General features: G+C 44.9%; 1 protein-coding gene across 1 annotated transcript in view; it reads left to right on the top strand.

Moving 5' to 3' along the window:
* Positions 1–12,003, top strand: part of GPA33 (glycoprotein A33) — a 47,382-nt gene that overhangs the window by 17,490 nt on the left and 17,889 nt on the right. Inside the window, exons 3-4 of the mRNA XM_015422553.1 lie at positions 4,557–4,776; positions 11,271–11,435. Of these exons, the coding sequence (XP_015278039.1) occupies positions 4,557–4,776; positions 11,271–11,435 (385 nt within the window). The remainder of the gene's footprint in view (positions 1–4,556; positions 4,777–11,270; positions 11,436–12,003) is intronic.

A 12,003-nucleotide genomic window follows, 5' to 3' on the forward strand; every position in this document is an offset into this window, starting at 1 on the left:
CTGAACTTTCTCCCTCCCCCCCGTGGCGGCAATGGCGAGGCCTCACTGACCCGCCATGCTTTCTCCCCCCCTTACCCCCTGATGGCGGCGAAGCCAGAGCTCGGCCCACCAAACTTTCTCCCTCCTCCCAGGCAGCGATGGCGGCGGTGGCGAGGGATGTGCGGCTTACAGCCGCCAGCCGGCCAAGCCTTCTCCCCCCACTCCCTCCCCTTCTCTGGTGGTGGCGGCAAAGCCGTTCTAAAAGCATTCCCTGCGCATGTGCAGGGGGCGCTCTGTTACTTTTTTGGGATTTAATTATTCCCCCCTATATTTTTTACAGTTTTCAGATTTTTCTGCACACTTGGGCATTGCCCCACGTGCGCAGGAAAATCTCCCTGCCCCCCAGGTGCCCCCGATGTGCGGATTTAGATATCTGCATGCGACTTCCAGTTTATGGCAGTGCACTAGCAGACTCACCTCCCAGACCTCCCAGGGGTGAAGCTGCGCTCCAGCCGTAGGAGGGGGTGCGCAGGCTTGCTTACCCCCCCAGGGGCCTGGCAAAGGGACCCTGGCCATGGAACTTACAAGAGGTTGCCTCTTCGAGGGCGAAATGCCGGAGAATTGAGGCACCTCTTCGTTCCGACGGTTCTCCGTTCTGTGAGACCGAATGGATTTAGTGACGCTGACCGGGGCAAGCGTGGGAGATCCAGCAGCAGAAATGAAAGTTGAAAACGAGGTCGAATGACCAATTATGAACGTGAGTCAGCTTTGAAGCGTTCTTCGAAGGGAAAAAAATAGCACCCCACCCCACCGAACGGGAAAGAGGCGAGCGTGGGAGGGACGCCTCCCATGCACGGGACGCCTCCCATGCACATGAACTTTTTGAGTGATTGAGGGGGGTAGCGGAAGAAAACATGAAGGAAACTGCCTAGAAGTACTTACCAAAGCGAATCTAAGTGGTCAAGCGCACATTCAGAGACTTTTCAAAAAATTGCGAAAGTAAACAAGCAAAAAAGATGGCGGGGAAGAAGGACAGAAAAAAACTTTTGAAAGCGAAAGGGTCTGAGAGCCCGAAACCGGAAGCTATCAGCGAGGTGGCAAAGTCTATAGCGGAATATATGCGCCCTCTGCTGGAACAGCTGAATAACTTCAAGGAACAGATGTCTATAGTGACTCAAAGTATTACTGCACAACAAACCCAGATAAACGATATGATACAAATAATGAAGCAAGATACTGAGAAGGTAAAGGACATGGCTGCAACTACTCAGAAGGTGAAGAAAAAAGTGCAAAAACTGGAAAGGAAACAAATCTCCATGGAAGATCAACTGCTGTAAGTGGAAATGGAAAAGGACAACATGATTCTTTGCTCCCAGGGCATGCCAGAGAACAGGGGGGAGAATCTTAAAGAAGTGATGATGGAATTACTAGCCCCAGTGACAGAAATGAAGGCGGAATTGCTGCTGAGCGAGATGGATGTGGTTTACAGATCATATTCAGGCTATATAAAGAAAAATAATCTGCCTGGGGAAATTGTCGTAAGATTCTCGAAGAGGCATGTGAGGGATGCAATCCTGAAAGCAGTTGCTGGAATACCCCTGAAAGTGGGGGAAAATACCATCAGAATGCTAAAGGATATTCCATTTGAAGTAAGACAATGGAGAAGTAAGTACAAAGAACTTGTGCTTTTTCTTCAGACAAACTCAATTGGATATAAATGGCTGTTTCCAGAAGGCATTACTTTTAAGATCAAGGATAAAAAAGAAAAGATTGACTCTGTTCTGAAAGCTCAAGAATTCCTAAGGGTTCAGCTGGGAAGACCAGAGGACGGGAAAAAAGAAGAGGACAGCAAGTCTAGTGGCGAGCTGGACTTGGGTTCTTCTGGGGAGGACTCTCTGACAGAGCAAGGGGCAGCCGCTCCAAAAAGTCCTTATAAGCTGCGGAAGAGATGAGGAAAGGAGAAGTGAAGGCTGAAGGACTCTGAATTGTGCCTTTGAGAACTCTGAAAGGGGATGATTGGGGGGTACTGTTTCTAGACAGTTAAATTTAAGCGTTAAAGAAAAAGAAAGTAATACAAATGTTTGACTCAGTTTATAATAATCTAAGTGAAGTGAAGATTTGCTGTACCTAAGCTAGTGACAATCTCCTCTCTTGGGTTTTTAGTTAGTAGTGGGTTCTTTTGCTTTATTCTATATATGTAATCCCCCCTTCCCTTTCCCCCCTTCCCTTTTTTCTGTAGTAGTTTTGTAGTTTGATAAAAAAAATAATAAAAAATCCCCTCCGGGGGCTCAAAAAAAAAAGATATCCGCACGCAGGGGGCGCCTTGGCTATTAGATATATAGATATTAAGCAAAGGTCCAACATCTCCTAACGTATCCTTTTGTACTTTGGGTTTATAGAATAATTTTGTTGTTGTTCTCTTAATATCCACCATGGTGTTTCTGAATCAAAAGATAATTATTGGGGGTTGGGGTCGGGGGGAATTAAGCATTTCACTTTGATGCTACAGCTATTTTTAATATTTATTTTGATTGTGATTTTGTAATAGTATTCAAATGATAGTAAAAATGAAAGTGCCTTTGCCTGGAAAGTTATGTTGATTAACAGCCTGTACCGTTAACCAACTGAAATAGATCCTGTTTTTGAAATATTTCAGCCTTTTACATGTTTCATTGGTCTTTGTCAGGTTGTGGCAAGGTATCAGTTGTGGAAGCAAAAAGGTTTGGGTAGGACCTCCCTCACTTTAAAATACATTTTAGGAGTGAGCATTATGAAATTCTTGAGCAAAAATATACACAAAAATCACTGTTTTAGGTTGATACCGTAACTTTCCACAACTGTAATACAAATCCAGGATTCTTAGGCATTATGAACACTCCCACCCTAAAAAAACCCAAAACTTGTGCTGTTTTTCATGTTTGGGTGCTTGTCATCAGGCATCTTGCTTTTGATTCCCTGGATTTCCCTGGGCAGTGGCATTTCTCCCTTCCAATCAGATCCTTGGAAGGGGTCAGGAGGAGAGTGCTCACAGCCAATCTTATTTGGAGACAAGCCCCAGAGAATGAATTTCCATGGAGGGGTCTTTGCTGTGCTGTGAGTGCTCAGAGTATTCTATGTACTGCTTCACATTTATGCAAATAAATTTCCACTGAGGGGTCTTCAGAATAAGGAAAAGGGTTGGGGGGGGGCAAGAACTCCCCTCTCCATCTGTGTTGCCCCTTATCAGTAAAACTAGCTTCTATGACTTTGAAACAACATTCTTGGAACTGATGTATGACTCTGGTCAAAGCAGTGCACCCAGACACAACTCATAAGAAACATATCATGTAGCTTAGCTCTGGGAATCCCCCATAGTCCAGCCTCCCAACTGCCACCATCTCCTCCTCCTCCAGGAACTCCTTAAATAGTAATAGTTCTAATTACAAATTAAGGAATCCCTAGAGTAGATGTCCAGCATGTAGACATGTGTCTCACAGCAACTGGATGACTGATTCATCACATGCAATCACATATGCACATAGTCTTTTTTTTTTTTTTTTACTATAAACTATTTTCAAAGATCGTAGAGATGGGACAGAGATAGGGTGAAGCGGGTGGAAGGGTTTTTTTTGTGTGTGTGAAGGAAGGCTTCTTTAACTTTTTAAAGGGAAAAAAAACAGATCGCAACATGGAAGGATAGCAAACACAGAGTTTTCAGTGGAGTTTTTTATTGTCAGTCAGTCACCATATGTTTATGTAAAAAAAACAAAAACCCCAAACAGATACAGACAGGAATAAATGCTGGTACCTGGTGCCATTTCCCCCCGGATAGGAATCAGTAGAGAGAAGTGTACCTGCACCAAAAGGCATCTGCTTTGGGGGTCTGCACAATCAACCCCCTTTGTCCATTCTGCTTGAAATTTGGGAAGTCTTTAGATTCGAGGCAGGACGATGTTCTGTGCTAATCTGGTGCCATTATCTCTAAAAACAACTGCCCTAGATCCTTGAATTGGCTCCCCATTGAAAATAATGGTCTGGAACCCCACAATAAACATGGATTTTGAAACCCAAACTGGTAATGTCCTATCCAAAACCCAGAAATCACAGTAAAGGGTTCCTTCCCCCCCTCAACTCCCAGATCCAAAATTATAGTGAATTTTTTCTCAGTGTACACCCCAATATATAGTTATCATCCAATAGTGATAAGCCAAAGATTTTTGCAACACAAATTAAGACTGCATTTCTGTACTTTTGCGGCAGTTAGTAAAGTCACTTGAATATAATGGGATTTACCTCTGAGTAAAAATGCAAATCTTTCTCCTTGACCTACATAGCCCAGGCAAGCCCAGTCTCATCAGATCTTGGAAGCTAAGCAGGGCCGATCCTGGCAAGTATTTGAATGGGAGACTTCCAGAGAAAACCAGGGCTGGGAGGCGAGAGGCAGGCCATCAAGCCACTTCTCTGAATATCCTCCATGCCCCAGTAGGAGTTGCCAGAGGTGCCAGAGATGACTTCCAGGCACAGGCGCGTGCACACATACATAAATGCAAAAAAAGAGATGCAAGTCTTTTGAATTGACTCCTTTATTCCTTCTCCAGGAAGAATTTGTTAACTGGTACTTTGATGGTGGAAAAGAACCACCATTTTTAGGAGCAACTTACAAGAATCGCGTGAACCTCTCTGGCAATCCAAGTAACAATGATCTCACCATCACCCTCAGTGATGTGACTATGGATGACAATGGAACTTATGAATGTTCGGTTCGCATGCGCCATGATCCCCCAGTGAAAAGTGCACAAATGGATCTTGTGGTCCTTGGTAAGGCATTACCAGCTCCATAACTTGCTTAATTTCACAGGAGCAGAAAGCAGTGATTGTAATGAAGAGGAAGTACTCCATTCCAGAAAAGTGCAGTGATTCTCTGTCCTATTGCAAAAAGAGACAACGGTGCTATTATTCTAGAGGAATATGTAAATTTGTACTGTAGGTGACCTCGGAGGCAGGACAGTCTTCATTAAGGGAGAGAAAGCAATGACAACAGCTTGATCTTTTACCCAATTTAAGAATATGAAATGATTATAGACATTAACAAAAAGAAGATACATTATATAAATTATGGGGTAGGGCAAATACTGTAACAGGCCACAACCAGTTATGATAGCATTATAAAGGCAGAAAACATGGTTGGGCTTATCTGTAACTGATGTTTATTGAGTGATCATCTGTGCAATCCTATATGGGTACCACATGTATGCAGGCCACTGCACTCTCCCCTCAAGCCACCTTCTCAGCACATGACCGGGAAAGGGGGGGGGGCACCCATCTCTCAGTTCCTCAAAGCTTCTGTGGGAAACCAGGAAATCCAGAGCCAGAGATCTCACCGTGTGGATGGAGGCAGAGATGTGTGACTGTACAGGTGATGAGCATCAGTTACACCTAAGTGCAACCATATTTTCTATCATCATAGTCACTGTGCGGTCCCACATGGAAGAATAGTGAATGACTTTACCACACTTGTATGGTAGGGTGTGAAGCTCTCAGATGAACAGACACTGTAACACCACTTTTCTAACCTCTGCTTCCTTTGCAGCATAGCTGTCCGTGGCATAATGATTGACAAAAGTCAAGGAGGAGGACCACAACACTGCTTTTCAGAAGAGACCTTGTGTCCCTTCTTTGTACCACCATAAGCAATAAAAAGATGTGGACCCTTCCTAATTCTTTCATTCTGTTTAAATAAAAAAGAAGTGCTCATAGTACACTGAGTGCAACCAGTGCTCAACTTTGTCCTTTTCAACAGGACAAAAATAGAGACCACAACTTGGTGGAAGGTGGAGACTACCTTAGGGGAAAACTGGATCTTTTAAAAGGGTGGGTCATGCTTAAAGGCTTGAAGTCTGCTAAACCAGCAGGCTGGTTTAATAAATATGAAGAAGACTATTTAGATGGTTAAAAGGCAGAGGTAACAAGTAGCCATCAGCTCAAAGGATTGGTCATGTGCTTAGAAAGAACAAGGGAGAGACTCCACTGGGAAGCTTGACGAAATATCATCAGGCTTATGTAAACTTTTCATAAAGATCTTGGATTCTTACCTGGCAAATACCAATTTTCTCCCAATAAGTGTATAAAATATCACTATAGCAGCCAAGTGGACCTTTAGTAAGATGCAGAACAAGCCCTCATGAGCTAGATGAAGGGAACACTCAAAACTAATCCCAGAAGACACATTTTATAGTTCAGGCCTTTCAATGAGGCCAAGGAGACAAACTTGTTCCACTGAAGTCTATAAGATTTCTAAGCAGATGGGGTTTTTTTTGGTACTATCAGGAACTTCTTTGACTGGATCTTTAAAAAAAAACACCTCAAAGTAATTCAGAATATGCCATGCAGTGAGGTGCAGGCTGGCTATAAACTGTGGTGATAAACTGTACCGTGAGAAGAGGGTGCTATCATGGGGAAACATGTAAAACTCCCCCCATCCCGTGTCACTGAGAGTAACCTGGCAAACTAACTTTGCTCAGGTGCAAAATGAGTTATTAAGGTGACATGAGTAAGCTCCCCCCCTCTTGCAGGGGACCCATGCTATGAGAGAGAAAACCTCATATTTCAGAAACTAGGTGGAGAAACAAAAATCCAGTCACCCAATCAGGAGCTTCTACTGGACCCTTGCTGAGGGGATCTGCCAAGTGATTCCGGGAATCTGGAATGTGGATGGCCTGGACCATGCAATAATCAGTGCTTCCAAAATTGGAATGTCTTCTTGACAAAGGGGTGTTTGTTTAAATAAAATATGGCCGTCATATCCTCCAATGCTGGCTGAATGGTTTTTCTTTTCAACTTGAGCACAAAAGGCTAACAGTGCATAACATTCTGCTCTGAACTGTTTATGTGCAGTTAAATTTCCTGAGGGAATCAGGTGCCACTGGCTATAAGATGGTTGCAATGTCCCCACTCCACCCTTTGAGGGAGGCATAATAGTAGCTGGTGTTAAGTCTGGGAGAGAGATCCTGAAGAGGGTACTCTCTATCAAGTTCATTTCTATCATCCACCAAGCTAGAGAGTGAATTGTCAATCTGAAGATACTCAATATCTTGCTTTGGCTCTGGCAGTAAGAGTTGAAAACTCTGAGAAATCAAGTCTGAAGCAATCTTATCCAGAGTAGTACAGGATACTACATGGAGGCCACGAGAACCAACAGCCTCTGTATTCACAGGGCTGGATGGAAATTACAGAGTAGAAAATTCCTTATTAACAAGCAAACACCCTTTATCCTTTTCAAAGGATGAAAAAACCCTGGCATTGATTGAATCAAGCACTTGCCCTATGAAAAGGCATTGATTGAATCAAGCACTTGCCCTATGAAAAGGACCCATTGAGGGTTGTTCATTCAGTTTTTCTAGGGTGACCTGAAGGTGTAACACCTTCAGGTTATGTATGTATGTAAGTGCTGTCAAGTTACAACTGACTTATGGTCACCCCAGCAAGAGACGTTCAAGGCAAATGAGAAGCAGAGGTGGTTTGCCATTGCCTTCCTCTACAGAGTCTTCCTTGTCAGTCTCTCATCCAAATACCAACCCTGCTTAGCTTCTGAGATCTGACGAGATTAGGCTATACCATGCTGCCTTCCCTCCCCCATGCCTTCTGGTTACTGAGAATCACAAGCAGTTGAGAAAATAGCCCATAACCGATCAGCCAGTCATCCAGGTACAGGAAGATCTTGCAACCCTGTTTTCTTAGATAGGCAACTACTACCAATATGACCTTTGCAGAGATGCTGGGTGCAACTGCCAGGCCAAAGGGCAGGATGTTGGATTGCAGAAATGATGTGCCGAACTGGAATCAAAAGAACTGAGAATGCACTATTTTGATATGAAAATACACATCCAACAGGTCCAGGTTACGAACCATACCTTCAGTGCAATAGTGGCAGGAAGTTGCTTATAGAAATCATCCTGAATTTATTTACCTGAAGCAAGGCTTTGATTTGTTAGTTAGGAAATATCTTGAGTAGAATTTCTGGTGTTATTTCATCACAAGCACCAGTTCTACTGTTCCCTTCTGTAGAAATGTGGAAGCCTCTCAGCAATGGAATAGGAAGGAGTATGGGGGTTGGATGAAAGAGGAAGGTCAGGTAGATGAGACCTAAATTCTAGTGCATAGTCTTCTGATATGATAGCCAGGGCCCAACAGCCTGAGATAATGGCTTCCCATGAGAATGGGGCAATTGCCATGGAAACAGAAGAAACTGGAGTAGGCTGTCAAAAACCTTGCTTATGAGAGGACATAGTTAAGAGACTGGGACATGGTCTTTTTCTTCTGGCAGTGGAGCTGCCTCCTATTTATTTAATTAGATTTTTGCCCTGCCCTCCCAGCAAGGCTGGCTCCTAGGCAGACCATGAGTGCATATATGAAGATGCTTAGGGAGGGCAGAAAACAGGTTCAAAGTATGGTTTCCCATGACCTGTTTTAGTAAGGGGTTTAGGGTCTGGAATACCCCTTTGGTTTATAAGGGGGTTTCTGAGAGGGTGTGACCCCCAAAGATCTAGCCATGTATTTATTTTTGCAGATTTTCTCAAGAGCATCATCAGTTTGAGAACCAAAGAGCTCTGATCCTCTGTTCCAGCCTTTGTTTTGCTAGGCAACATGGTTGAATGCAACCAAGTGTGCCTCAAAGAGACAGTAGTAGCACCCCGACCTTGGATAGCCCAGGCAAGCCTGGTCTCGTCAGATCTTGGGAGCTAAGCAGGGTCTACTCTGGCAAGTACTTGGATGGGAGACTTCCTTGGAATACCAGAGGCAGGAGGCAGGGCAGGCTTTACTCAGCCACTTCTCTGAATAATCTCCAGGCTCACAGTAGAGGTCAGTCACCAGAGGTCGCCATGACTTCCAGGTGAACACACACTCAAATGTACATACACACATATGAAGAAAAAAACACCAAAAAGAAGAGACAGCAGTAGCAAGTTTACATGCAGAACAATAAGTGTTAATGTGTTAATCTGCTATTTAGACAGTTTGGAGACCTCTGATTGCAGGGCTTTAGCTAATCTACATTTCCCCATGGTAACAGATGATAATGTCCCATGATTGCTTTGTATTGCACACCTTAAAGTTAAGGGCTGATGAGGAACAGACTTTGCAGCCAACCGTGTTCAACTTGTGGGGGGCCCCCCATCCACTGGAGTGAATGATGGGAACCCCTCTGCTGCCCCTGGAGCACTTCCACAAGAGTGGAATTTGATGCCAGCTGCCTGAAGAGGAAGGGGCATCCATCTGGATCTTTTAAAGTCTCTCTTCTTTAGTGAGGCAGGAACTGAAGCAGCCATGGACCCTTGGTGATGTCTGGAAGACTTTTCATGATGGAGAAAGTGACCCCATCCATGTAGTCTGTGTGGAGAGCACTAAAGACTGGATCAGATGCTGGAGGTGCGGAACAGGTCACCTCCCTTTCTAGAGATTGCACTAATAGTATCAGTGACATTTAGCTGGGTAGAAGAAGCTGCAGGAAGTGTAGGACTAGTCATAGCAATAGTGCAAATACTCCATTGATCCAGCAAAGAATGGGATTCCCAGTAGTATTTTGGTCTCTTCATCCATGGAAGGTATTCAGAAGGAAATGCCCTTCAGGGCTAGGACAGGGAGGGATACGATGTACCAGATATGCAGGAATCTCAACAAACTTTTCTGAGCTTCGTAGGACTGAGCAAACCCTCTGTGAAGAGTTCTAACGTTGGGATGGTATTTTTGGAAGAAAGATTACTTTTCTTAAGGTCTCTAGGGCAGTGGGAGTCAGCAGCATGACTCCAAGAAGCAGGGAGGACTGGTGCCTGCTTTTGCCTGAAGCCATTTACAATGTCCTTCTCCTGTTTTCTTTGTGCCTGGCCTTTTTGGCAGGGGGCTGGATGCTAGCTTATCTGATGGTGTCAGAGTGGGGACTGGAATCGAGACTGGAACCAAAGGTGGTGTTGGAACTAACCTCATATCTTATGGAACAACAGAGACTAATCTGGCTTGCCTTTTGGGTGTGGCTCTATATGTTGGAGGGCTTGAAGGTCTCCCACAAGTTTGCCTTGACCTGTGGGGTCTTGTTGTGGCAGGCTCTCAGGGTGAAGGCAGAAGACAGAACGTATCAACACATCATTGGGACAGACTGGCAATTAAGGCCAATCGAAAAAGCCCTGCAGGGGGCCGATGGCATGGGGGCTGCCCCGCACTGGGGCTCCTCTAACTAGAGAAGGGCAGGTATGAGCGAGAGGCTCAGAGAAGGAGGGGTCACCATGGTGAGGGACTCACTCATCCAGCCTGTCATCACCATGGCCCACCTGGCCTCATCCTGCCAGACCACTAAACTCAGCCGGGCATCTCCTGCTCAGGGCTTGCCAGATGGGTGCTACCTCTCTCCTCTGGGGGGGGGTGGCCTTTTTCTAGGGCCGATTTCTCCCCTCCTCCCCCCTACATGTCATGCTCCTCCCTGAGACATAGTAAACATGACAAATGGTCATCAGACTGAAAGACTTCAAAGCCACAACCAGGGGTCATTTTGTAGAAAAAGAGCTAGGGGAACTCATTAGCATAACTCATTAGCATATGCCACACCCCCTGACATCAGGGGCCCGGAGGTGGACCTGCAAGGCTAGCGGGAGTGCGAGGAAGCCCCGCCAAGGCCCTCCCTGGCCCCAGGCAGGCAGGGGTGGGGAGAGGCGGGGAGGAAGCAACTTACCCTCCCTCTTCTCCTGCCTCTTCCTGGCTGAATGAGGGCTGGAAGCGGGGTGGCCGGAAGCAGGGGGCGGGGCTTCGTCATGTGCCCCGCCCCCTGCACCTCACCCGGGGGAACTGTGTTCCCCCGCGTTCCCCCCCGAAATGACCTCTGGCCACAACTGATACAGTTCTTAAATAGAGTTTTCTGAGCTATTTCAGAAAGATAATGCTCCAAGCTTTCTCCTTATTGCAAGGGAGAAGGAGCAAACAACAGCAGGTACAAGAAAACAATATGTATTTTCCCCTTTTCCTTTCCGAGACACACTATACCTGAGTTTCAGATAAACCTGACCTGCAGAGAACTGAGGGACAGGTGCTTCCCCCCCACCCTTGAGCCAAAAAGGTTAGGAAAGAGGCATGAAAAGGGGAGGGGAGTGCCCTCACGTTATAAAGTGCTATAGAATTTTCCATAGCAGGTCTGAGCATGCACAGTAGCCATGTGGGATTGCACAGTGGCTATGATGGTGAAACTGCATTGGGAGCACCGCAACACTAAAGTTTTCATCTTTACATTGTCAAAGCAACTTAGTTTTTACTTTTCTCACCTGATCTAGTGGCTCCATCCATACCAGAGTGCAAAATTATAGGAACTACATCATATGGACACAACATTAACCTGACCTGCAATTCTCAGGAAGGATCCCCTAAACCTCAGTATTCCTGGCAAAGGTTTGATCCACAAAACCAACAAAAGGAACTCACGGGAGCAAAAGTATCAGGTATGAAAAATTTAATTTCCTGACAATACTTTGTGGAATACAGTTTTTTCTTCTCGGATTCGAAATGCATTTTAATTGTTGATTTTTGAAGTCTGCTTATCACAATAGGAATTTATAAGTATTGTGATGTAAACATATTTCTTATAATCCTGCCATCTTGGGCAAAGGAAATGCAGGGTAGCCTTGGTGTTTTTGTCTTTTGCAAATGCTCATGTAGCCCAAAGAGTAAGCACATGCCATTTAGAGACCCTCTCTCTTGCCCACCCACAATTATTCAAGATCCCCTTCCTTTTAAAGTGGAGCAAAGGAAAGCTTTATGAGTTTGTTGGACAGGGTGGAATTGTGTTTTGCATTGGCAGTGATGTAATAGGCACTATGATAAAAGTACACATCAAGATCATGTACCTTTTCCAAGCCACTGTTATTAGCCCTTTACTCTTGTGCGTTTATTTCTCAAAAAATGAAGGCAGCACAAACCAGTGGCTTGCCAGAGCATCTTAACATACTTTTTAAAAGCATGTTCTATTATTGCTCTGGGAAAAAGCACTGAACTCTTTACAGTAGTATG

The sequence above is a fragment of the Gekko japonicus genome, unplaced genomic scaffold (genome assembly GCF_001447785.1).
Source record: "Gekko japonicus isolate JY-2015 unplaced genomic scaffold, Gekko_japonicus_V1.1 scaffold1424, whole genome shotgun sequence".
NCBI lineage: Eukaryota > Metazoa > Chordata > Lepidosauria > Squamata > Gekkonidae > Gekko > Gekko japonicus.